This window comes from Microtus oregoni, unplaced genomic scaffold (assembly GCF_018167655.1).
Source record: "Microtus oregoni isolate MIOR12 unplaced genomic scaffold, Mior012 000000F_ref0000247, whole genome shotgun sequence".
Taxonomy (NCBI): Eukaryota; Metazoa; Chordata; class Mammalia; order Rodentia; family Cricetidae; genus Microtus; species Microtus oregoni.
The window spans coordinates 81,953,475-81,980,319 of record NW_024543059.1 but is presented as its reverse complement, the minus strand read 5'-3'; the positions used below and the strand labels follow the sequence as shown (position 1 = coordinate 81,980,319).

Genomic DNA, 26,845 nt, shown 5'->3' with positions numbered 1-26,845 from the left:
GAGCTCTGAGGTCTCTTTCCTCAAGTTTCCTGTTGCCTGCAAGACACAGTGCTCTTAGCTCCAGCACCACATCTGCCTGCACGCTGCCATGCTCCCCTTCGTGATCATAGTGGACTGAACCTCTGAAACTATAAGCGAACCACCCTCAATTAAATGTTTTCTTTGTAAGAGCTGCTGTAGTCATGGTGTTTCCTCACAGCAGTAAAAGCCCTGACCAAGAAAAGCACCATGGTCACAGAACAGCAGTGCCAAGAGACATTCCACACGGTGCCAGGAAGGGGACTCGGTTAAAGCACTTGCTGTGCGAATATGGCAGCCTAAACTCAAATCCTTAAACCAGTGCAAAAGCCAGGCACAGGGGCTATGCCTGTAACCCCAGAAGGACCCCAGGGGCTTGCTGCTCAGTCAGCCTAGGCAAAACAGTGAGCTCCAAGTTCAGTGAGAGACTCTGCCTCAAAAAGTCAGAAGAGCTAGAGAGATGGGTCAGTGGTTCAGGGCCCTGGCTGTTCTTCCAGAGGACCAAGATTTTGCTCCTAGGTTCCACAATCATCTGTAACTCCAGTTCCAGAGGATCCAACCCCCCTTTGGCCTTCTTAGGCAGTGCACACATGTGGTGCGCAGGCATACAGGCAGGCAAAATACCCAGACACAAGGGAAATTTACATAACAGTTTTCTAATTAAAAAGAATAAAACAGCCAGGTAGTGGTGGCACACACCTTTAAATCCCAGCATGCGGAAGGCAGAGGCAAGTGGATCTCTGTAAATTCGAGGTCAGCCTGGTCTACAGAGTGAGTTCCAGGACAGCCAGGGCTACACAGAGAAACCCTGAGTTGAAAAATAAAAAAGAATAGAGAACAATTGAGGAAGACATCCACATGGGAGCAAGTGCGCGCACATGCACACACACACCTACATACATGGTCATGCACGCCCTTGTGCTCAGCTCACTGCATCACCAACTATGATGTTATGGTGGCCTCTGTCTCTACAGGGTGCGAAGACAGGGAGTCCCTTGCCTTTCTTCCACAGCTCTGCCTCTTACTTTACGAGCTCAGGTGGCTTTGTGTACATAAATATTCTTCTCAGACTCAAGGGCCCTCCTCCTTTTCATTATAAATTTTAATACAAGGCCAACCTTGTCTATAGAGTGAGTTCCAGAACAGGCTCCAAAGCTACACAGAGAACCCCTGTCTCAAAAAACCAAGCAAGCAAGGAAGGAAGAAATTTTAATACAAACGATTATTGTAAAGTTTATCTCCCCTTGGTCATAGTAAGTGTATTTTATCATTATTTGAAAGATTTCACAATGAAAATCAATAGCTGTAGTTTTGGGGGGGGGGGTTGTTTTGTTTTTTCCTATCCAGCAAACCAGGTTCACTTTGTTAAACATGTTTCCCTTGTAAAACCAGAAATTATTTTTTTCAAATAGGAATTTTAATATACACTTACTATGTAGTCTTACAGCTAGCAGTACCATGTCATCCTGGAACCCTGAAACATAACTGGGTTCTGTAAAAACGTCTTTGTTTTGTATTTAATCTAGCAGTTTATACAACTGTACCAAGAAATTGGAGCTAGATTTCTCCCAACATTCTACTTAAAACATTAGCCATAATAAGCGGAGTGGGGAGGAATCAAGATTAAATGCCAAAAATGTAAACATGAGAAAGTAAACACGAAAACAAATCACTTTAAGAAATCATTTAATTACAAGAAAATTAGCCTGAAAATTGCAGACTCCTAAACAAATCGTCTATATGAAAAACAACAGCTCATTTACCATTGAGAGTTTTTATTTCTCCTTCAGATAATCCCATCTATTGAACCCAATCTTTTCTAGCACATGAGAATATGTGGGTCTTTTCATGCTTAATATTCCATAAACTACAGCTCGCCTTCTTCCTGAAATGAGGATGATTTCGCTACAGAGAAACGTGAGATTGCTCTCTTATGAAAACGTCAATGAGCCCCTCCCCAAAGGTAGCGGAAGTCAACAACAAAGCCGCTGCTTTACCGACCACGGCTCCTGCCATTCATTTCACTTTACCAGCCCGAGCGCACACTCCGAGAAGAGCTGCAGAAGTCCTGCGGTCTCAAATTCCTTTTGTAACTCCTCCAGCGTTGAGTACTCTTTGACTTCGAACGCCAGAAACCTGCATTATACAAGAGAAGCTCATGAATATGCGGCGGTTTGTCAGGCATAATTACCCATTCAGTTGCGTTTGCGTCGGCAATGGTACTAAATTATACCTTTTGTGTTCCGGTCGTACTTTTGTTTCAGACAGTACACTAATCATTTTCTCTTTGCATTTCTTTCCACTTGAGTCCACATCGACTTTGGAGGTTTTCTGAAGGATCAGGTACTCCTAAACGATAATCAGTACGGTAAGCGCAGAGCTTACGCTGAAGGAACCATATAACCCACAAGCATTTTCCTGCTTAAAGAGCCGTCTTGGGATGGGACAGTGAGAGAGTTACAGGCTGTCTCTGCATAGGTGGCTAACTGTTCCGCTGAGCAATGCCAACACGCTCACCTGTGAGTCAGGACTGGACAGCTGCTGGAGTGGCTTATTTACCCCCTCGGCTGTTTAAAGCAGTTATTTAAACTAGTTATTGAAGCTCTGCACCTTGGGTAACCAACCCCACACAACCAGCTATAACAGGATCCCCTCGTTGTGAAGCTGGGACAACTGGATAAAGTGACAGACACAGCACTTCCGGGAATGACGGACTTCCAGAGCATAGAACACTGCCCAGTAATCGCAAGCATCGTAGTCACCACCCAGCCAGAGTGGGGCCATGAGGTACACGCCACCTCCTGCCCACCGAGAAGTGCACCTGCACGTTCCTGATCCTAGTACGCGACCTTATCGACGTTTTTATCAGAGAAAGCCATGTAAAATGTCATTTTAGAGAAAGCCATAAAAAGTACTTTCTCTGAACTAGTGGGACTGTAGTGGTAAGAACAGACATGTGTTAGCAACTCATGATTGGGAGAAACATCGTAACACTGCATTTCCTCTAACCAGCCTGAGCCAGCCACAGACACTCAGAGCCTTAGGGGAATGTGAGCAAGGAACCTTGCACCCATTTTCATCAGCTGGAAGTTACCCTAAAGGATCGAAGTGTATTGATAGATACAGATTGCCTCAAAATCTGTGGATCCTTAGCTAGGCCGACTGCAGACCACAGGTTAAATCTGGCTTCTCTCTCTACTTACACCAGAACCCAGCATGAACCTAGTTAAGTAAATGAATGTCATAGGAGGTTTGTGGAACTAACCCACCTTGGAAAAACTCAGGGCTGTTACTCTGCAGAGCTTAAGGACCACAGGCTGCTCATGATAAATCTGTTTTAAATAAAATCTTCTAAACTGTGCTTGTCCCATTGCGTCTGGCAGTGTAAGACTTACTATGTGATCTGTAGCTCCTTTAAGATCTAAAACATAAGACAGTTTCCCTGTCTAGCTCCTCATAAAACAGGCTAAGGGGGCTTTGGGATGAGAGCTGGGAAGCCTGGAGATGACGGCTTTGAAAGCACCTGCTGAGACAAGTCAGGTGGAAAGAAGTTAGGGAGGAGGTGACGTGCTGAGTCTGACTGATTCCCAGTACCTAAATGGCAGCTAATAGCTGCCTGTGTGTGACTCCAGCTCCATGGGATCCTACGCCCTCTTCTGGCTTCTTCGGGCACTGCACATACATGGTGCACAGGCATTCATGCAGGCAAAACACCCATACACATAAAAAATACGAATCAATATTTTTAAAAACTGCCACTTTAAGTGGCATAATATTTACAGTATAATGTTTATAATCTTACACTTATTTCAAGTTTATAGTTGTTGTAGGAACTAGATAGTCATTTTTACAAAGAATTGGAGGGGTTAGCTAGAGAAATGGCTCAGTGGTTAAGAGCATGGCTGCTCTTCCAGAGGACCTGGGTTCAATCCCCAACTCCCACATGGCAGCTCACAGCCATCTGCGACTTCAGTCCCAGGGAATCCAACACCTTCTTCTGGCCTCCACGAGTACCAGGCACACAAGTGGTGCATAGACAAACAGCAGACAAAATATCCATACACATAAAATAAATAGAAATTAAATAATTGTTTAAAAACACCAAAGTACCATTTAGCATGATAACAGGAAACCCAGAAGCACCATGTTCATCCATCCCCTTGTTAGAAGACACACTAAAGATAAACCATGTCTAGCAGAGACTCGGCACATGCAGATTCTACATTAAGTTTGCTGGCACCTTGATGTTGCTTCTGTGGCCTTGCAGCAGGATCAGTATTGTTTTGCCCATGAACATCAGTCTCCCTGTCAGCCTCAACTCTGCGGCCCACTTCTCCACGGTTTTGACATATTTAGTCCTTGCTCTCATGTGATCTACATGCAAAAGAATTATCCACAATCCGCCTTCCGCAGCCGTGCTTTCTGGCTGAGCATGCTTCTCACTGCTGCTGGCAGTCTCTGATTGGCTGAGGATGTGTCTGAGATTCTGTTGAACCCAAAGAACCAGCTCGTGAATCATAGGTTCTGACAAAAGCTTCCCGGCTTCTTCAAGTAACTTCTCCTTCACGGTAGCACACTGGGCCCTGGTCAGATGTTTGGAGCTAACCGAGACGCCGGGCAGACACAAAGGGTAACCGGCTGGTAGATGGAACACCAGCTCTAAGGGCACATCCTCGCCCACAAGTCCTTCAGCTGTTGTGTGAATTCTAAATACAGCCCCATCTGTCTCTGGAAGACATCCAAAAATAATTATTAGTTGTACATAATTCAATCTCAATGGAATACTAATTGGCTAAAATTTCCCTTTTAAATCTCTACTTATTTCTCATGGGAAAACTCTGAGTTACTTTATGAAGAGACACATAATACAAAGAAAGCCATGGCGTACAGGTCATTTCCCCCAGCCAGAAACACATATGGACGGCACCACGCAAACCTGCTCACAATTATACTCTTTAACAACCATTTTTATTAAGTTTTCCAAAAAGTAGTTTTGGTTCATTTCCTTCTAGCCATATTTCACTCATAATCATGAAAATCGTGAATCAACTCCCTCTTGCAGGTGTTCAAGGGAGCAATAATGTGTACAGAAAATATGTAAGCCGTCCACTCGAAGTTACTTATGGTAAGTCAGTCACATGGAGTCCTAGGTGCGGCACGGTTATGGCTGGATGTGATCCTGAAAGTGACTGGACACACGCTTCTGCCGCAACGCGAAGGCAGCGAGATGAACCGAAACCGAGCCGACACATTTAACCTCGGCTGGGCTCCCTGCGAAGGGAGGACTCACACTAGGAGAGGAGATGAAATATTCTGCTCTCTCTCTCAGATCTGCTCGGCTTCACCACTCCGATGTGTTTCACATCGCTTCACCCCACTTTCCACAAAGTTGATAAAATGTCAGGCTAATTCATTCTGCAGGGCCAGAAGGGCCCAGATCAGAGAGTGGAGGAGGGGGCTGGGTCCAGATGCCTGGCTGTGGGGTGAGCCTGCCTCTCTGCCTTCTTTCCCTGTGGCCTTCTGCTCAGCAAGGAAGCAGCCAGGCCCCGTATCTTCACAGCCTCGACAGTGGAGCCCTGACCCCGTCCCCCATTTTATTTGTTTTTTTTTTTTTTTTTTTTTCCGAGACAGGGTTTCTCTGTGGTTTTGGAGCCTGTCCTGGAACTAGCTCTTGTAGACCAGGCTGGTCTTGAACTCACAGAGATCCGCCTGTCTCTGCCTCCCAAGTGCTGGGATTAAAGGCGTGCGCCACCACCGCCCAGCTTTCCGTCCCCCATTTTAAAGCACTTTACAGAACACTGAAGTCGCTTCCTAGCCATCTGATGTCAACAGCATCCACAAGCCATCGGTGCACAGATTCCCACAGGACCGTGCACATCTGCACAGCTGCAGGAAACTACTACTTTCAGACATCATCCAGAATCTCAGGCAGTAACCATTCCAAAGATTATCAGTCTCCTCTCCCACATATGGAATGAATATACTAACCCCAACACTAACCCCAAACCTACCAGCGTGCATGCTTCTAAACCTCTCACACTTTTCACATCTCTGTCTGCCCCTGCTGTTAGCATCACTGTTATCACTGGCAGGTGTGCAGGTCAGAGAACAACTCGGGAAGTCAGTTCCGTCTCAACACCTTGGAAGATTCTGGGATTGTCAGGCCCATGCACAAGCGCCTCTACCCGCTCAGCCACCTCCCCAGCTCCAAGTCGCTTCTTTCCTTCATGGGGTTCATCTTTTCAAAGACATATTTTACCATCAAAATAGGCTCCCAAAATGTCGGTTCGGTTAATATCTTTTGCTGTGTGGGACCTGCAGACAACACAGGATCTCCGGGCTGAACAAACTCGACAGCCATCATCCAGCAAGTCTGCATTCTTTCTCAAGGAGGGAACAGGGTTTTTAAAGATCTTCATTCACTCATCAGTCAACAAACATCCCCTGGGCACGTGTCCATCCCCACACACTGTGCTGTTCAGAAAACAATGGGTAAGACACAGGTCTGTCACAATGGCTCAGTCATTGTCTCAAAACATGACATAAAGGGCAGGCACAGATCTTCCCAGATCTCCAGACTTCACTTAGAGATACATGAATATAAAGTTTCTTTTTCCCTTCTTTTTATTTCTCAGGGATTTTTTGCTTGTTTTTAAGACAGGGTCTCTCTGTCATCCTGGCTAGCCTGGAGCTCACTATGTGGACCAGGCTGCTTCCCAAGTGCTGGGATTAAAGCATGCGCCACGGCACCCAGTATTAAGCACACACGCGTGTGTGTTGGGAGACAGCTCCCCATGGTCTCTCTCAGTGTCTGCGGGGCAGTAATACCTTTGCTCAAACAGCCTTGGAAGCCGAAAGGTTTTCCCCTGGGTCAGACAGCAGGCGTTTTCTGACCAGCACTATAAAGACAGCATATTCTTTTAAGACAATGGCTGAGAAAAATTAGCGCAGCTTTCATAAGACTGGAGGGGTTATTTTTTTTTTACTAACTATATTTACCAGATACATAGAAACATTAAATGTGTACACATTTATGTGGTGTTTATCATAGTATTTTGATACCCTTTCAGGTTTAAATCAAGGTAAACTGGCTGCAGGGCTCTTAAATGCAGTGACCCTCAGCTGTTATAATGACCCGCGGGGTGCAGCTATGTGTGTCCACCCACCCTCACACGACCTCGTGCATGACAGTTTGGATGTAAAACGCACGCCACGGGCTCATCTGTTTGCACACCTGGTCTCCACTGGGTGGCGCTGTTCTGAGAGGTGAGGCCCTGCTGCAAGACGTGGGTCTCTGCAAGACAGGTTTTGAAATTCCTAACCTGGTCCCACTTCCTGTGTAATCTCTGCTTCCTAATTTACCTCGATAGGAGAAAAAGCCTCATGCTCATGCTGCCCCAGCAGGGAGCCCTTCCTGCTGCCACGATTTCCCCACCATGCTGCGCTGTGTTCTCACTAGGAACCGAAAGAAACCCTCGCTCCCTGATGTTTTCTTATGAGGCATCTGCTCACAGAGCGCTGTGAGATACGGAACGAGGAAAACGTGTGTGAACGTGCAGTGTGCTCAGCGAGCAGTACTGTCTATCGCCACTTGGGGGTGCTGTCTCCTTAGTGCTGAAGTCAGGGAAGCTGGCCCTGTCCTAAAAGCCGCAATTGCCGCGGCTGAGGACCCAATCAGCCTTTTACCTTGTTGCTCTCTCCTTTCTAGTCCCCTCTCTCTGAGAAGGAAGTGCCTTTCTTCCACACATCCCACCATCCGCACGGTCTCATTCTAATCATTACAACTTCTTGTGCATTTCCTAACCCTCCCTGCTTCTCCCTCTCGCTTAGAAAATGCTCTAAAAAAACAATCCAAAACTCAGCAAAAGCCCAGTGTTGCAAATTCCTCCGCGAGCTTCAGACCCATCTCTTTCTGCCCCTTCATCATCAATTTCCATAAAATATAATTCTAACACCAATTCCATTTTCTCAGTAACCAGCCTCCCCATGACTGCTTAACCTGTCACTTCTGATGCCATCTATTCCTGGATCACCATTCTCAAACATGATCTGTGACCTCTAAAATGCACGAAGAACGGGGAGACTTAGTAGCTCTGGGTTGCTTCAATCGTCCTTCAGGGCTGGTCCACAGCTACCTACAGAGAGATGAGCCTGAGACTTTAGAATATCCCGCACAGTAAAAGTGTGTTTTGTATGCTTGGGGCTTTGGTCCCAGACCAACTGAATGATTTATGCTCTTAACCGTGGAATTGTCGTCAATCTTGTTCTGAGGTTGAAGTCAGCCATGCAAGTATGTGTGCCTACATGAGCCCTGAAGAAACCTGACATCTCTTGTCTTGGGCCACCTAACATCCCTGCTCTCTGAGTCCTGTAACTCCTTGTAGTAAATCATTGCTTTCTGCCCACCACGGCTCCCTTGAACACTGACCTTATGATGCCTATCCTACTCTGAGCTTATTACGATATTTTCAGTTCCAAAATTATTATACTTAAACCAAATTAACTTTTTTCTCTACCTTGAAGTATTCCAATTTTGGTTTTGGAGAGTAATATTGCCATCACAAAATGGAGGGTTTAATAAACAAATTTTATAGTTATATAGGCCTTAAATCTATGCCACTGGCTTATACCCGTGGAACACATGAGTGAAGAAGCCCTTGAGCCTGTGGCATGCAAAGTAACAGACCTAAGAATGTATGCACCCTGTTCCCCTGAACCTGTGGGTATACTCCCCTGCATGCCAAAGCGTCTTTGCAGACATGATTAAGGATGCTGGCATGGGGAAGCTACCCTCAATTACTGACAAACACCATCCTTGGTGTCCTTAAAATGGGGAGGGGGCAGATAGAGATGGAGACTTTATCAGAGAAGAAGGAAATGGATGCACTGGGGCATGAAGCTCTGCTTCGGGGTTTGGTAATAGAGGAAGAGAGCCCTCCGTGATGCTGCAATGAACCCTCGGTATACAGCCATGAAGCTGAGAAAGACAGGTAATCAGACTCCCCAGGGTCTTGGACGGAGCAGAGAGCATCACTTCCAACAATCTGATTTCATCCAGGTGAAAACTGACTTTGGACTTCGGACCCTCAGGATGTCAGTGCATTAAAAACATGTTGCGTGAAGCCACCCATGTGTGAGGACTAGCCGCAGCAGCCAAGGCGGCTACCGTGATACAGCTGCTCTGCTACAGCAAAGGCCAGCGTGTTCCAGCCCAGTGCAATGCAGGAAGTGATGGGCAGCCCAGGGAACAGTGTGAGAGGCCCGGCAAATCTTTACCAAGCTTCGCTTCTCTTTGTTATTTTACAGCCCCCTTCAGCACACAGAGGAGCAACGGGAGGGGGGCGCCCTGGTCCTCACGTTAGGAAACCAGGGAAGGACGCCCCTACCTACACATTCAAAGGAAAACTGCTTTGAGTCTCCACCTTGAGGAGTCGCAGTCTTCCTGGTTGATTCCCCTGGCCAGTGTCTGCCCACAACAGTCGGAGCTGCAAACTAAGGTGACACTGTATGCCTAAGAAAATGGGAAGGCCTGAACAGACCCCTTTCTGACGTTAAGTATGGTGGAAGGAAAAAAAAATCCACAGGATCTCTTTAAAACTCGTTTTCTCAACTGTTTTTATTTTTTTTTATTCTCCTAACCAAAAAAAAATTATTCTACTGTAATGTTATCATCTGCTTTGGAGTTAAAGTTATTAATGGTTTAGCAAGAGAATGGATAAAAGGGATAATTGTACGTATGCCATTAATCCTGCCCCTGTCCCCCACTCCAGCACCAGAATTAACTCAGAAGCATATTCTCAATAAGCCTATATCCTAAAGAGCCCATGCTTGTCCTACCAAAGACCCAAAACTGTCTTTATCTAGTCTAAGTCCTCTTCAAGTTCAGATCCATGTTCACTATCTGTACCGCTCACTCTGCCTTGTAACAGTATTGACGTTAAAACTACAACCCAAACTGAAAGAGAGCTAAACCCCACCCTTCCTAGCCCAGGCACACTTATAATACCAGAACTGAGGAGGCTGAGGCAGGAGGATCTAGACTTTGTGGTCAGAGTGGGCTACACAGGAAGGCTCTGAACTAAGACAAACAAACCTTAATTTTCCCTAAAAACACACGAAAGACGTTGTTTCTAACACACCAAAGATGGCATTAGTTCAAACTACAGAAACTGAACGAGACCCCAGTCTCCACCCTAATTCTATTTTAAAAGTTTCTCTCTACTTCCTTGCCTATAACACAAGAGAGCTACGCAGTCCCACCACACGGGCGCTGGGAAAAGCAAACAAGATACATGAGGATTTACTTCAGGATTTACTTAGTACACACAGAGAAACCATTTACACACCACAGCCAGCTCGTGTTCTCTGTGCTTGATTTCTTTCCAATTTTCACATATCCTCAAAAACTTCGCACACAAAAGCACTCAAAAGCTTCCCTCGCACTCTTCACACTTCAAGAGACCAAGATGGTCTTTGCTCTTACCCCCGGCCACTCACCACAGACACGCACACATAAATGCTTGTTTCATGCTTCCGTTAGATTTTCATGTGGATTAAATGTCCTTACAGAAGGAAACAAACCAACAAAAAAGAACGGGAGCTAAAGGTGGCACTGGCATCCTTTGGCAAGGAAGATCGAGTCTGTGTGGATTTTAAAGAGGCAGGGTCAGCCCTGACAAGCAGCAGACAACAACCCCGTCAATGTGTTACTGTAACGATTCTGCAAGCTTCAATGTGTTACTGCAACCATTCTGCAAGCAAGCAGAATCCCACCTGAACACCGTGTCTGTTGCAAGCCCATGATGTCATGCTGGTTTCTTAGACCTCTTGTTTTGCAACTTTTAAGTCTGTGAGATTGTTTCCAAACTGCAACTCCATTAATAATGACACTGACGGCAGCAATGGCCCCTCCATGACTTCACCAGGAAAATGGGCAACACCAGCTTCTGCTGCCTCACAAGGGTCCAAGCACTTTCTAAGGGTTTCTCTCACCTCAAAGAGACACCACGACCACAGCAACTCTTAGAAAAGAAACATTTAATTGTGGTGGCTGGCTTACAGTTCAGAGGTTCGGTCCATTATCATCACGGCAGACATGGCAGCATGCAGGCAGATATGGTATTGACGAGGTAGCTGCTTTCTTTCAAACCACCACACACAGGTATGCGTGAAGGGATTGCGAACACCCACCCCCGCCACTGAATTGTTCTGAATACAAGCTGAATCCCACCCATACCTTTGCTCTGGATGCTCAAACTCTTCTTTCTCAGCACATAGACTTTTTGCTAATAATCTTTCCTGCACCAGCCCGACCGCTACAGAGGAACGACACACGGTGCCCAGCCCAACCCTGCGGAGCTTGGTGGTTATTTAACCATCCTGATCGTCAGCGAGCTTCAACGAAAAGTGAAGCTAAGAAAACCTCTCATCAAATAAGGCTCATGTAAAGATCAGGAAGGTGTCAGGTTGACACGTGGGCTAGAGAACAGGATAATCTTGATTTGCTCTGTCCTCACGCCTTTCCCACAGCAAGAAACCTGACACCCATAAGGGATTGTTACACACAGTGCCTCTTCCTGAGAACTTACTCTAATGTTAATCTGAGTGGCCGGAATGTAAAAAGTCCTCAAATTCTTTTTTTTTTTTCTTCTTTTTTTTTTTTTTTTCAAATTCTTAACATAAATGAATCCCCACTAAACTGAACCCATTTGTTCGGGTCTTTTCCATTCAAGACCTGAAGAGCTGGCCCTGAGGTCAGCCTGGGCCTTCCTGGACGGTCTTACAGAGAACCACAGGCCTTTTGCGATATTCCTCTAATTCCATTGAAGCCGGGAGAAATTTCTACTGCGGAGGCCAGGAGAGAAACGATGGGGTCCAAAGTTACCCCCTCAAACCCAAGCTGCCACTGGCAGGGTGAGTGGAAGCCACACAGCCTGCTACACTTGGTGAACTCTGGGAGAGCCCCTCCCTTCCCACAGCTCCCGCTCCCAGCTGTGAGCCTCAAACATCCCCACTTCAATTGCGGAATTGTTCTACTCTCCACAAACCTTCTAGTAACAAAATGTCCTAAGTTGTTTCCCTGAATTCTTTTATAAGTCGCTTACTTATTGATGCCAGAACAGTGAATTAAATTAATCAGGCGGCATGCCTTGAAAGTCATGCTCAATTTAACAGGAGATAAAGGGCCACGGTCTTCTCAATATTAAGAAACCCCTCTCTTTCTCTCAGCACCTATTTTTAGGGGTCTCCTCTTTTGGGGGTTTCTCTCGGCACTTACTTTTTGGGGTTTTCTCTGACCTAGCAACAGAATTAATGGTTAACCGTGAACTCATAATGCGAACACCACCTTTTTTTTTTTTTACAATGTCACAGGACATTACAGGTTCACCTCTCCCAGATATTTTTGTAAGTGGGCCACAATACAAGAACCCAAAGACACACCAGTGTTTTTAAACATCCTCAGGAAGAAGCAATTCTCAATAAAGAGCTGTGGAGATGGAGATGATAACCAGCTAGTGCTGTTACCAATCAGAAGAGGGTAGCCAAGCCCTATGATCAATCCTTTCACGGGGGTTTTAAGGAAGATTCAAAAAGACACGAGACTGGTCTAGGCACTAAAGAAAAAAACAGTTCCATTTTCCCAGAAGGTTCATGGTGCCTAAACCATCACAGAGTAAGCACCATGAACATCTGTAGACTCCCAGGGACTCAATAACCTCTCTGTACCTTTGGTGCCTGTCCCAGAACTAGCTCTTGTAGACCAGGCTGGCCTTGAACTCCCAGAGATCCGCCTGCCTCTGCCTCCCGAGTGCTGGGATTAAAGGCATGCACCACCACTTCCGGGCACCCAAAGCCCTCTTAATCATAGCTATAGCTTCTTTGGGTCTAGCACATTTCACGCTACCTTCTAGGATGTTAACCAATGTATGGTCAGAAAGGCAATTTCAATAGTAGTTACATTTTAACCCTAAAAGGATAATTCCTATTGTCCTCAAAACGTGCATGACATATTTGACAGCCAAGAGGAAAGTGGGGATCATGAGCATGGACACACTTCCCAAAGGGGGAAATCTGGGGGCGCTGGAGGTGTCTCGGTGGTTAAGAGCACAGGCTGGTCTCCCAGAGGTCTGAGTTCAGTTCCCAGCACCCATATTGCACAGCTCACAACCCTTTTTAACTCCCATCTCCTGAACGCCCTCTTCCGGTCTCCTTGTACACACAGTACACGTATATACAGAAAAAAAAAATTATTTAGTGTGTGTGTGGAGGGGGAGTTTTAATGGAAACCAAGTCAAGAATGAAGTAGTTTTCGCTATTTCTTTTTAAATAAATAAAAAGTTTTATAGACCATAAACTCCCAGAGGAGAGGCAGGTGTCCTGCCTATGTTAGAAGGGAAGAAGGCAGCCATGAAAGCCGGCTGCGGGGTTAATGCGTCAATCAGGAGTCTGGGATTGGCTGCCCCTTTTGAGCAGCCTGGAAAACGTAAAAATAAAAAGACTTTTTTAAATTTAAAAAAAAAAAAACAAAAAAAACTTAAGGCCATCAACGCTGAAGAATTCAAGCATTCTCCCACCCCAACAAATGTTTGCTGCCTGCCTTCCGCGTGGCTAGCATTGATCTCGGGGCCCAGACAACCAAATATAGCATCGTGCTGTCAAGGACGTAACGCACAAGTGCTTAGAGGAGGCACTGACTATTTCGGGGAGCTGGATTTCCATGAGGAGGGCAGTTTAGTTGCGGGGAGAGCCCAGAGGAGGCGGAGGGCGAGCCCAGGGGAGGGCCTGGCCCCTCCGCTCGCCTCCCACACTGCCCTCATCCACGTGACTCGGTCCCCCGGCTCCCCGCTGTGGCCGCGGGGTGGGAGGCAGGGTATTCACCTGAACAGCTCAACATCTCCCACTCATGAGGCCCGCAGAAAATCGCGGCCAGCGCCGAGAGCTCCTGCCGCACCGCCTCCGCCATAGCCGCGTGGCCAGGACCCGAAGCCGCTTCCGCTGCCGCCCGCAGCAGAGCGCGCCCGCGGCCACGAGAGGGCGCTCCGGCCTCACAGCACGGCAGGCTGCGGGTGGGTGCGGCGGGTGCAGCGGGGGCGGGGATATGGGCGTGTCTTGGGCGGGGCGAATGTCTGAATGCCCCGCCCAGGCCCTTCTGCTCCTTAGCGCCGAGGCGCTGTTTACTACTCCAATTTTTGTCCCTGAAGCCACCCAGCCCACCGGCTGCTTTCCAGAGCTGAGGGAGCTCCGTAAAGTCCCAAGTTCTCCAGAAGAACACCCAGGCTGTGAACCCACCATGCTTCACCTAGACTAGACTGGGGACGGAGAAAGAGTAAGAGAAACCTAAGCAAACAAGAAAGGTCAAACAAGGTGAGCCCCGTGACGGGGCTTTTGAACTTTGTGGCCGAGATCCCACAGTGAGCAAAACACAAATTCTCCACCCTCGTGTTGTTGTTAGTGACCCTGACGACAGGGAATTCCGGAAAAGACGTTGGTAATGACCTCCAGAGTGCTGACCTTGTTACTGACCCTGGAATTACAGACAGAGTCTGGATTCCCAGACCTCTTTCCTGTCAAAGGAGCAGAACGTGGGGACTGAGTCTCCTATCCCCTAAGGTCTCCCTTAGGACTGAGACTCCAGCTACTTTGGGGTGGTCCAAGGTCATAAACACTAGCTTTTCAGTATTTTGGATTGGGTTTGGTTCCATTCGGTTTGGTTTCGGTGATTTTCGGTGCATACAACATAATGTGTCTGTTACTGTTGTGACTCCTGGAGTTTAATGGTGGACCATCATCTTTGAATCTTGATCTAGACGTCAAAACACGCGCAATAACCATAAGATAACAGAATCCGTAATCCAACCTGTTTCAACTTGGATTTTAGTGAACAAAATTAATTACAGGAGGTGAGTTGTTCTGTCTGTGTGTATTTGATTTGTCCTTTTTTTTAATTTTCAAATAGCAGTTTTAAATTCTGCAGCTCCCAGAAGTGGCTGCTGGCTCAGGGAGGTCTCACACCTTTTGGGTTGTCAGAAACAGCGTTCTGTGAGTGCATCCTAGGATGTAAGAGGGTCCACAGTGGAACAATTTCACCTGACCCATGCTACTGTCCCCATCACCATTTCTATCACCCAAAGGGGAATTTGAAAAAGGAAGAGAGATTGGCTTCTGAGAAGAGAAAGAGAATATGACAAGATAGTCAAGAAAGACTTTCCCTGGGGACACCCTGAGATCTCAGTGACCCCAGGCAATTAGGAGCCATGCTGTGAACATAATTAGAAAGATAAAAGTTTATTTAAACACATAATTATCTACAGTGATTCTAGAAGGAAGAAAAAAATAATTCCTTTGAGTTACTTCCAAAATAGCAGTTCCAGCAAGTTCAGCGGGTTCATCATTAACTGCTAGAGAGATTTGGGGGACAGGATACATTTTTAATTTACAATAGCACTCAGTTCTTCCATTTCAGTTTGAAGTCCAGTGTTACTATGACAAGTGGTGGGAACTATTTAATTTGGTTATTTGTCGTATGTGTTAAGATGGTTCACACAATAATTGCATAGCCCTCATCCTGGTTTTAATTTTTCAAATGCGGTGTGTGATACGCATGAAATAAGATGAACAGCGTGATTCCAGTTGTCACCAGCGTTAGGAGGAGACCGCTGGAACTGTCAGCAAAAGGTCCAGGGGAACTGATGGGAAAGGACAGCCATTTATTATCACGCTTAAAATGTTCTGGTCAGTGAGTTTCTGCTTTGCTTCTCTTCCTCCGCTGGTTCCTTAACCTGCTTTTCACACTTCATCGGGCATGTTTAAATAAAGAGTCGACGTGGCTGTCTTTTAAACTGACACAGTCCTGAGCCACTGAAGTCCCGTGACTGCGTCCCCTGCACCCTGACATTTCGCAGTAATCATTGCACAGACAGGGGAATGCCAGCTCGATATTTCTCACACCAGGAAAATAGCAGGTACATGTCAGCTCTCCTGAACCCCCTGCACGGTGATCATGTTCCTTGTAATAAATTCTCCTCTCGTCACAGGCCACAGAAATTTTAAATATTTAAATGTGAAATGGGTGTCTACGGTGAGAGTGTTATCTACCTCTTTCCCCACCTCCCACAAACATGCACACCAGCGTGTGATTTGCTAAAACATTATTATCTTTCCAGGCGCTTTTCCTAAAGAGTGGGTTCCCTAAGACTAGAATGAGAAAGGGCTTGCACCCTCCCCCTCACCTCCAGTTAAAACCTCTAATCCCGGAAGTCAGGGTAAACAGGCCATTCATTTCATTGTCCAAGAACGGCTGTACTGACTGCCTCGTGGATAATACCTGAACTTAATACTGGAATCTAAAATCTTAAGTCAAAACCCAGTTGCGCAAACAAATAACAATGCACACTCTGAAGACTGTTAGAGTAGGTGAAATGTTAGTGCCCTAGAAAAAGCTAAGTGGGTAATAAATAATATTTCTTATAATAAGAAAAATTATGATCTGAGGACATCAAAAATACTTCCCCAAACCCCCAGGCTGAAGACGTAGCTCCGTGGGGGAGCACTTTCCTGGGCTATCCAGGTCCTGAGTTCAGTCTCCAGCCTCTAAAACAAAAGAGGAGGGGCCTGAAAGGCCAGCTTCCTAAGTCACTGTTAAGTGGAAACAGTGGAGCAACTGTGTAGTCTAAGGAGTCCCTGTGTTTACTGTTTCTCTGGATGTCCTTGAAGCCTCTGCGACTGTCGACCTGGCTCTGAGGGCTGGTGTTGGAATGCAAGGATGAAGCAAGAGGTCCTTGCTGGAACAGCCTCCCGTCTTCCATCTAGATAAGGACGTGAGATCTGCAAGAAGTCAAAGACTCTTTCATCACCTTAAAGGTACAAGAATTGCCACATTTTGTTAACCGGAGTGAAGTTCAACATCCTGACACAGTTGAAAGCCCACAACTTGCCAGGGAGGGAGGGGTCAAATAATTTGGTAATGTTCAGGAATGGTGAGAGCTTCCAAAAGTGCACAAGTGGGTGCTATTAATGGGCCATAGATCTTTCTGTCCTGTTAAAGGGCCAAAGTTGCAAAATTATCTCGCACCATGATGTCAAAATAGAAACAACTAAATTCAACGAGAATTTGGCCCAGATTTCTGTTTCAGGGCAAGATATCCAGATAATCTGTATTCACCCCAGCGTGTCCATGGTTGCCTGCCTCTGCTTGGCTCCTAAATGCAACTGGTATCAAATCAGTTCCAGCTTTGTGGGAAACTGTCCCCAGGGGCAAGGTCAACGCTTCTCAATGTTATCCCGACAACTCATTGCTATCATCAGGAGTGGGGGTGTCTTATGGTTTGTCTAATTAAAATAATACCCAATGCTTAATTTTTGGTTGCTGTTGCAAATATATCCTTTTTATTAATTCTGTTTTCTCACAGCATAGGCCTTGAAGAGCCAGTTTCATTACCTGAGGTGGAGACCGAGGGTTGTGTGACATTTTAAAAACCTTTCTCGGGAAGGAATTATAAATGCTGCTGTTGGGCGAGACGGTGACTGAAAATGGTGGGAGGGAGAGGGAGGCATCAGGACAGAGTGGCAAAACGAGGGCCTGGGTTTCTTAAAGGAAACAAATAGACACACAATAGAAGGGGGAGAGAAGGTACAAGGGAAAAGGGAAAGAGGGAGGGGAGGGGAAGAGCATGGGAAATGGTGAAGAAAAAAGAGAAGAAACAAAGAAAGTGGATTCACCTTAAACAACAGTTTAAAGGGAATCGGAATGAAGCCATTTTTCAGCCAGGGAGACTGTGTGCTCAGCTAGTTAGAGGAGAAGAAATTAAGTGTCATGTTCTTATCGTTCCTTTATTATGGAGAAAGGCAGTGCCGTGGGGAGACAGCTAACAGTGCTGGCCACATCAGTTCCAGTGTGGGCCCTGAGATTAGGGGTCACATAATTCTGCAGACCCAGCATCCCCTCCCCTTGACCCCGAAGCCCTGTCTTACTGGCCTGCCTTGGTTTTCTCACGACATCTACCATTATCGAAAGTCACTTTGTTTATTTTTATCTATGGCTTCCCCATGCTCTGTCTCAATGTTTGTGTCCTGTCCAAGTCCGCGGCCTGAAAGTGATGGTTTTGTTAAGTGTGGCCTTTGGGAGGTGACTGTGTCATGAGCCTGGAGCTCTCACAGATGGGACTAGCATCCTCACCAATGAGATGGGGGAGCTTCTTGCTCTTCTAACCAAATAAGGACAGAAAGCCCACCTGTGAGCAAGTGGATTGTCTTAGTTAGGGTTTCTATTGCTGTAAAGAGACAGCTTGACCACAGCAACTCTTATAAAGGAAAACATTTCATTGGGGCCGGCTTGCAATCTCAGAGGTTTAGTCCATTATCATCATGGCAGGAAGCGTGGTGGCATACAGGCAGGCATGGTGCTGAAGAGGTAGCTGAGAGTTCTATATCCGGATCAGCAGGAAGAGAGAGACACTAGACCCGGCTTGAGCATCTGAAACCTCAGAGCCCACCCCCAGTCTAGGCCATGTTTAATCGCTATCTCAGGGAGGCCTGCTCTTTTCTAAAGGGAAGTGAAGGGGGGGGAGGGTATCTGAGGGAGGGGGTGGTGGTGGTGGAACTGGGAAGAGAGTAGACGGGGGGGGGGGGGGGGGGGGTAACTATAGTGGAGACACACTTACTCAAACAAGGCCATGTCTCCTAATACTGACACTCCCTGTGAACCTGTGGGAGCCATTTCCATTCAAACCACCACACAGACTCTCACCAGCCATCGCCAGTGCCTTAATCTTGGACTTCCCAGCTTTGCGAACCGTAAGAACTGGATTTATGCTGTCTGTCCGTTACATGGGCCAAGCTACTTTGACAGAGCGTTTCTAGACATCACATAGACCACAGGATACATAAGCCAACGCCATCATTAAATCAGCTCGGTTTGCCCTCAGCAATGACTCAGATTCCAAACGGAACTGGAGAGGCCCATTTCTCAAAGACTGAAGCTTTCTGGGTAGAACAGGCCAATGCGTGATGTCTTGAAGGGTGGGGCAAACAGCCTCGGTATTCTTTGTGGTTAGGGATTGATTGAAACCTAGAGTTCCGCACAGCACTGGGGTTCCCATGATCCAGATGCTACTAACCACTAACACCAAAAGAAATGTTCAAAGTTCCTTGCAGACGTTTGAAGAGATGGGAAGAGTACGGCTTGACGGCAGCCAATTGTCAAATAGAGTCTGACATGTTTATTGTCTATCTCCAGTAAAACCTCAGTTCCCCAAATACACAGATACTGCATGGTCTAACTCTAGTGCGTGGGAAATAGAAGGAACAGGTAATTAAAGCAAATCTGGGCTATATAAGACCCTGTCTCAAAAAAAAAAGATAGATAGATAGATAAATTAGTAAATAAATAAATAAATTCTGCAAACAGAATTGACGTTTTTGGAGATATTTATTTACTTTTTATATTTTATTTATATGTGCTTTTTGCCTACGCAAATGTCTGTGCACCACCTGTGAGCAGTGTACAAGGAAGCCAGAAGGCATTGGATTCCCTGGTACTGGAATTACAGACAATTTTAGACCTCCACGTGAGTGTCGGGAATTGAATCCTGGTCCTCTGGAAGAACAATCAAAGGCTCTTAACCACCAAACCATCTTTCCAACCCGAGTTCAAATTTCTTAAATTTAGAATTCAATAAATATTTGTCGCTACAAACGAACATTTTTAATTAGTTGTTTATAGAAACACTTCCTTGCCAGAGTTACTGAGTATCTAGTGCACTCCATTTAATGAGGTTTGAGACAGCCCATGAGTAAATGAAGCACAGACCATCCTGCCCTCCAGCAGCTGGGCACCTCATCTGTCTGGACCATCAACCCCTCCTGTGATGGAGCAACACACAAAAAAAATCCCTGCTAGATGTTTCCTGAAAGGACCTGGGAAACCTGTTTGGCCAATGTGATAGAGACTTTTCCGTAAAATAGAAGTGGGAGAGAGACACTGACTGAGAAGATTTGTTTGTGTCTGCCAAAATTTGTATCACCAGTTCAGTGATGTTGGGAGGTGGCGTTAAACCTCCGCTGTGTCGAGCATCTCCTGATGTGCTCAACACTGCGCCAGGTTCTGAGGAAGCAATAGTTTATATATAAATAAATAAATAAATAAACAAATAAACAAACAAATAAGTGATATATATGATGCAGGCTTCTTGGTGACCGGCGATTGTCGTGCAGCATGAGAGACCGGCTTGGATGATAACACATTTGATCACCAGCAGGAAACCTCAAGACAAGATGAGCTTCCCTCCCTGCATCTCGACAGTTTCCCAGGGACTGCACATTCCCAGCAATGGAACAAAGATGCATTGTTTTCTCGGTCTTTTTTTTTTTTCTCCACAATCTGGATCAAAATAATAGTTCTTTTGTGGGAGCCTTTCTGTATTTCAATGTTGGTTTTCACTTTTTTATGTTGTTCAGTTTTTAGTGGGAAGAAGTCAAGAAAAGAAAAAGAGAAAATCTCCCTTCTTATCACGGAGTAACACCGCTTCAGCGGGCTCGCTCCTGATCTCTCTCTCTCTCTCTCTCCCTTTTATGATACACACTTTTCTTAATTCGGAGCAAGAAGATTTCTCAGCGGGTGAATATGCTTCCTGCTCAGGACTTAGTGACCTGAGTTTAATCCCTGGATCCCATGATTTGACTACCAAAAGCTGCGCTCTGACCTACACATGTGTATACATAGTATTAATAAATTCTCTTTAAGAATAAAATGTTGGGGGAAAAAAAAGAATAAAATGCTGGGCTGGGGGTTGGCTCAGGGTGGGCGTGGCTTCGACCACATAGTAACTATTGTACAACAAGCAAGAGGATCTGAATTCAATCCCAGGACCCATGTAAAATGCCACTTTTGTGGCACATACCTATAACCCCAGCGCTCGGTGGGGAGAGACTGCAGATTCTCTGGGACTCACTGACTGGACAGTCTACCTAAATTGATGAGTGTCGGGATCCTTGAAAGACCCTGTCTTATAAACAAAACATACTTCCCCAATCGAAATTTTAATTAAATATTAAAATCTAAATTATTTTTATAACTTTATTTTTTATTTAATATTTAAAGAGTTGCTTGTTTCATTTTATGTGTTTGTGTATCTTGCCTACAGGTGTATATGTGTACCACTTCCATGCCTGGTATCCAAGGAGACCAGAAGATGGGGTCAGATCCCCTAGGACTGGAGTTGTAACTGTGATGGTTGTGAGCTGTCACATGCGTGCTGTGAATCAATCCTTGGTGCTCTGCAAGAGCAACAAGTGCTTTTAACCCCACCTATTCACCTTAAGGTCTAAATCCCCTGCTCCCCCTGAATCTGAGTTCAGGACCCCTCCTCCATTTCTCCATCCCTTGTGTTTCTAACTTGCCAGACCACACCGTGATTGCTCACGTGTCTCTAACCACCACAGAGGGATGTCATGAGACAAAGGTGTATTTCTGTGGCGTCTTTAGCTGTACCTCTAACTCTTTTTTTTAGATATTTATTTATTATGCATACAATATTCTGTGTGTATGCCTGCATGCCAGAAGAGGGCACCAGACCCCACTACAGATGGTTGTGAGCCACCATGTGGTTGCTGGGAATTGAACTCAGGACCTTTGGAAGAGCAGACAATGCTCTTAACCTCTGAGCCATCTCTCCAGCCCTGTACCTCTAACTCTTTCACACAGTGCCTAGCATAGAAAAGGCTTTCCATTGTAAATTGAACCACCAAGAATGGATAAATGATGGGAACGGTGAAATGGCTCAGTCAATAAAGTGCTTGTAGCACTCATGTAAAAGGCTGGGCGTAGTGGCAGCCCTCACCTCTAATCCCAGCTCTGGGGGCGCATAAACAAAAGGATCCAAGTGTACTGGCCAGCCTGCCTAAATAAATCAGCAAGTTCTGGGTTCTGTGAGAGACGCTGTCTCAAAAAAAAAATAAGAGATAGAGACTGAAGAAGACACCTGATGTCAGCCTCTGGCCTCCACACACTCACACACGTGCGCGCGCGCGCGCGCGCGCGCACACACACACACACACACACACACACACACACTTACACAAAGAATTTCTGGAAGGGAGCAGTGAATCAATGCCTCTGCCCTAAAGTAGGAGTGTTTGACCTTGTGGTTGAAATCAGATCTTTAAAACAAAGCATAAATAAAGAAGCTACAATGTTCTTGTTTTGTTTTGTTTCATGGACTATTGATTTCAATTTCTAATACCAAAATAAAGTATCGATTTATTTTTCCCAGAAAATTAAGATTCTAAAAACCTCACATTAATAAAAGATTTGTAATTATATTTTTAAAAAAATCTGGTACTCAGTCTCAGCCAATCCATATAATTTTACAAATCAAAAATTAAACTCTCTATCCAAAAATGTATACCTAGAAAAAAACAAACATGAAATGTAACCAAAAAAAATCACGTTTTTTTTTTTTTTCTTTCAAAAAATACTAAGCATTTTTGCCCAACAAAGTGAGGTTAATTAAACAAACTACCTTCAAGTTATAACAGACATATTGTCTGGTTCAAAGGAAACTACTTCTCCAAATTCTTGGGCCCTTTCCCCTCTACCACTGTCAGGAGGGACAAACAGGCTAGGTTCCTATCAGCACCCCAAAGGGCATGCTGGCCTTCCGGGCTCACTCAGTACCTGTGGCTTTCCTCGGCTCTGCTCATGCAGCCCCCTGTCCTGCCCTAAACCTCTGCAGCCCACAGCCTTCCCTTCCACAGCTTCTCGTTCCTATATAAACTTCCGTCATGCGCTAGCTTGATCCTCTCTTTCTGTCTCTCTCTCTTGATCCTCTCACTTGGATTCCTCTTTCTTGGTCTCCTTTGCCTTCATCTCTTACTCCCCTCTCTCTCCTCTCCTAAGCCCCAGTCCAATCTGCTGGCCATGTTGCCTCTATTACTTCCTCTTTCTGTTCTGGATGTTTCCAGGTGCCTCTGACTGTTCCCTCGCACACACTTACAATAAAAACCTTCTCCTCAACCACTGGAGAATGGAGCGGTCACGTCCTTGGTTTATACATCTGCTGCAGAAACCCTCGGTTTATACGTGTATTTGAGGAACTACTACTCAGTTTTTTAAAATATGATAATACGTAATTTTCTAGCGCAGTCATTGCTGCAATACTTTTAGAAGTACATACGGTTTAGAATTTTTGCTAGATTTTAGAAAGATTTTTTTTAGGTTTATTCATTTTATGTGTATGAATGTTTTGTCTGCACGCATGTCTTAGTATGACGTGTGTGCCTGGTGCCCGTGGAGGTCAGAAGAGGGCATCAGATCCCCTAGAAGTGAAGTTACAGGTGGTTATGAGCTACTTTGTCAATGTGCGAAATAGGGAATTCTAATAACCTTGAATAACAAAAATCCGGAGTCAAGCCGGGCAGTGGTGGCGCACGCCTTTAATCCCAGCACTCGGGAGGCAGAGGCAGGCGGATCTCTGTGAGTTCGAGACCAGCCTGGTCTACAAGAGCTAGTTCCAGGACAGGCTCCAAAACCACAGAGAAACCCTGTCTCAAAAAACCAAAAAAAAAAAAAAAAATCCGGAGTCAGATATTGGCATAAATGTTGAAAGAGCAGAGAAGTAAAGGAGCCGGCCACTAGAGAGACCTTTAACCTCTACCGAATCCTCAGACCAAAGTGGGCAAAATCCTCCATGAATCCTCAGACTGAACGTTCTCAGCTCCTGTCTCCTCCCACCTTATATTCCTCTCTCCACCCAGCCATGTTGCTTCTGGCTCCATCTCGCTAGTGCTGGGATCAAAGGCAGGGGATCCCAAATGCTGGGATCAAAGGTGTAAGCTCTGTTTCTCTTTGATTTAGTCTTGTGTAGCCCAGGGTGGCCTTGAACTCACAGAGATCTGTCTGCCTCTGTGTCCTGAGTGCTGGGATTAAAGGCGAGTGCCTGGTCTCTAAGGCTAACTGCTGTGGCTAGCTGGGCTTGCTGATCTTTAGGCAAGCCTTATTTGTTACAGTACAAACAAAACATCACCACAGGGAAGTGAATCTGGGTCCTCTGTAAGAGCAACAGACATTCCTAAGCAATGAGCCGTTTCCCCAGCCTGAATTTCAGATAGCTTTGTCCTGTTGTCTACCTTACTGACTCAAGAAATTATTCAGGGGGCATGGTTTTCCTTGTGGACTTATTACTTTGGGTAGCATTTTCATGAAAGGCAAGCAAGAACGGCGGGGGGGGGGGGGGGAGCTATCTGCAGCTACATCCATTGCCTTAAACGCTCATATTGGCAGATGGGCATCCCTGGAACCAAAGTGAATCTAAGAGTGTCTGTCTGTCTGTGGTACACTCTGAAGGTCTATACAACACTTCCTACTAACTCGGGGTCAGGGCAATGCAGGTGGGGGACATAGCCAGGACATCGCTTGAGGAAACACGTCTTTCAAAGTCCATCAAAGGAACTCTCTAGCTCATACCCACAAACGTCAGAGCATCTCAGATCTCAATCATTCTCATGAAGGGAGGGACAGACACCCAGATCGTCCCAGCTGTACTTCAATGGCTGGGAGAGCAAGGAAGAAGATGATTCTGTGACTCACTGGTAGCTAGCCATGATATTAAAATACTTGCCTACTGATGGAGTATGGACCCTGAACAGCTTAAACAGCAGCAGCAGCAGCAGCCTCCAGTCTGGCTACAGTGGGTCTGTGTTCAAGGGTGTCTAAAAATGGTAGTGGGTCACAGCTGGAGCAGCTGGGTTTCCGGGGGTGGGGCGGGCGGAGGGAATCCAAGCATTTATCTTTACCTATTTACCTAATCCTCGAATTCTGTTATGGACACATTAACACTTCTCAGGGAATACGTGAGAAAACACATCTTTACAGATGTTAAACCATCAGATCACACTTCAGATAATAGGAGAACCCAAGGCTATGGTACCTCGCACAACCAGCTTGGCCTATATTTTTTTTTTCCACTGTGCTATCGAGGCAGGCAGACATCAGAAAAGGAAAAGCAGCCAATGAAAATGTGGAGCCAGGACTTGAGCTTTGTGCCCTTGGAGTCACTGTTCCAAGCAGTTACCACCGAGTGACTTCCTTGGCAGATTGAAATGTTAACTAGGAGAAGAAGGCGCTGCGTGTGCTTCCGCCTCAATATTATCTTGAAGAAGCACTGCAGGGGCAGCTTCTGCCACGTCAGCAAGTAATGTGAATTGAGGTGGATGAACCAAACCACTGACTTCCTGGATGAAATTTATCTGAGTGAATCTTAGTAAGCAAAGCAGGAAGCTGTAGAGTCCCTTTTGTAAGCATTAAACATTGACTATTTTAAACTCAGAAAGGCAAATATCACGTTTTCTCTCGTTTATGATTCCTAGAAAAAAAATATGTGCATTAATGTACACAGAAGTAGAAGCAAAACTATCTAGAAGGCACTAGTGGGTGGGAGGATAGTAGGGAGGGGATAAGCTCAGAGCACATTATATACTTACATGGAAGTGTCCCTATTGCTGGAGATCAAACTTAGTGGTAGAGCATTTGTCCAGCATGTACAAAGCCCTAGGTTCAGTCTCTATCACAAAAAAAAAAAAATGGAAGAGAGGAAGGGAAGGAGGAGGGAGGGAAGGAAGGAGGGAAGAAGGAAGGAAAAGGAGGGAGAAAAAGCTAACCCATAAACTTTTGATGTCAACTCCCAGGGCAAAAACGGAAACAATGTGAAAATCCAACACAGACTGTCTGCTTCACAAACTACAGTCCCATAATAATGGCACCTAACAAAAAGAACTACCTGAAAGAACTTCCAAACAAAGAATTCAAAAGAACACTTCTAAGCATGCTCAACCAACTCAAAGAAGACATGAACAGATGCAAGCAAACACAGAGAAGAGTGAAATAAGAGAAGTCAATTCAAAATATGAAAACAGCTCAGCAAAGAGAACTGCTGAAGGAAACCCACATTGAAATGATGCTGAAATGAAAGACCCAATGGGGCAAATAAAAGCCTCGCTAGTAGAACAGAATGCACGGAGACCCAAGCCTGGAAGTCAAGGTAAAGAAATTGGGTCACTCAGTAAAGGTCAGTGATAAGCTTCAAGTGTGTGTGTGTGTCCATGTGTGTGTGTGTGTCCATGTGTGTGTGTGTGTCCATGTGTGTGTGTGTGTGTATGTGTGTATGTGCACGCACACACGTCTGTGTGTGTATGTGTACGTGCGCATGTCTTTGTGTGTGCATCTGTGTGTGTGTGTCTGTGTGTGTGCACACACATGTGTACATGCAGAACATAGGAGAGTTCTGGACACCATGAAAGGACCTAATCTTTGGATTATGGGCATAGAAGTAGGAGAATGCCATAGCAAAAGCAAAGAAATTTTCCAAACCTAGAAAAAGAGAGGATGTTGTAGGGGGCCCACCAGCAACGATGGCTCAGATACAGTTTAGAGCTAATTAATTGAAAGTCTTTATTCCAGCCAGCTAGGACTACACTCAGGCACTCAGGACCTACGCATATTCCCAAGTGAACAAAGTACAGTGTTTTTTTTGGGCAAAAACCACATCTTGGCACCTTGCTCTATGGCTGCAATGGGACTTTGAGAAGCTGGGATAGGGGGTTGGGGGAGGGAATTCCACACAGTCAAGCAGCTTAAACAGAAGCTAAGGTAAGCTAGCCAGCAGATCTTGATCTCAGGTTCCGAGAATAGAGTTTGGTAATTTTCCATGGATTTCTCCATCAAGGAGATCAAATTCTAGTTAAACCTGAAATGGCCTCAGCAAGAATCCAAGATGGAGTAACCTCTGCACTGTCTTGCCCCAACACAGTTATCCAAGTGCAAAAGGTCTGCAAA

The 26,845-nt window shown here is 45.6% G+C and overlaps 1 protein-coding gene across 4 annotated transcripts in view; it reads right to left on the bottom strand.

Annotated features, from left to right (window-relative positions):
- Nucleotides 1-14,032, bottom strand: part of Rwdd3 (RWD domain containing 3) — a 41,603-nt gene extending 27,571 nt beyond the window's left edge. Inside the window, exons 1-4 of one of the 4 annotated variants that reach the window (XM_041654305.1) lie at nt 13,897-14,032; nt 4,259-4,746; nt 2,252-2,367; nt 2,016-2,154 (exon numbers count right to left, since the gene is read on the bottom strand). In XM_041654305.1, the coding sequence (XP_041510239.1) occupies nt 2,040-2,154; nt 2,252-2,367; nt 4,259-4,746; nt 13,897-13,981 (804 nt within the window). In that variant the 5' untranslated portion in view covers nt 13,982-14,032 and the 3' untranslated portion in view covers nt 2,016-2,039. Of the gene's footprint in view, nt 1-1,693; nt 2,155-2,251; nt 2,368-4,258; nt 4,747-13,896 lie in introns of those variants that run through there. The other 3 variants (XM_041654298.1, XM_041654313.1, XM_041654322.1) reach the window with 3 other exon arrangements.
- Between the last annotated feature and the right edge of the window lie 12,813 nt (nt 14,033-26,845).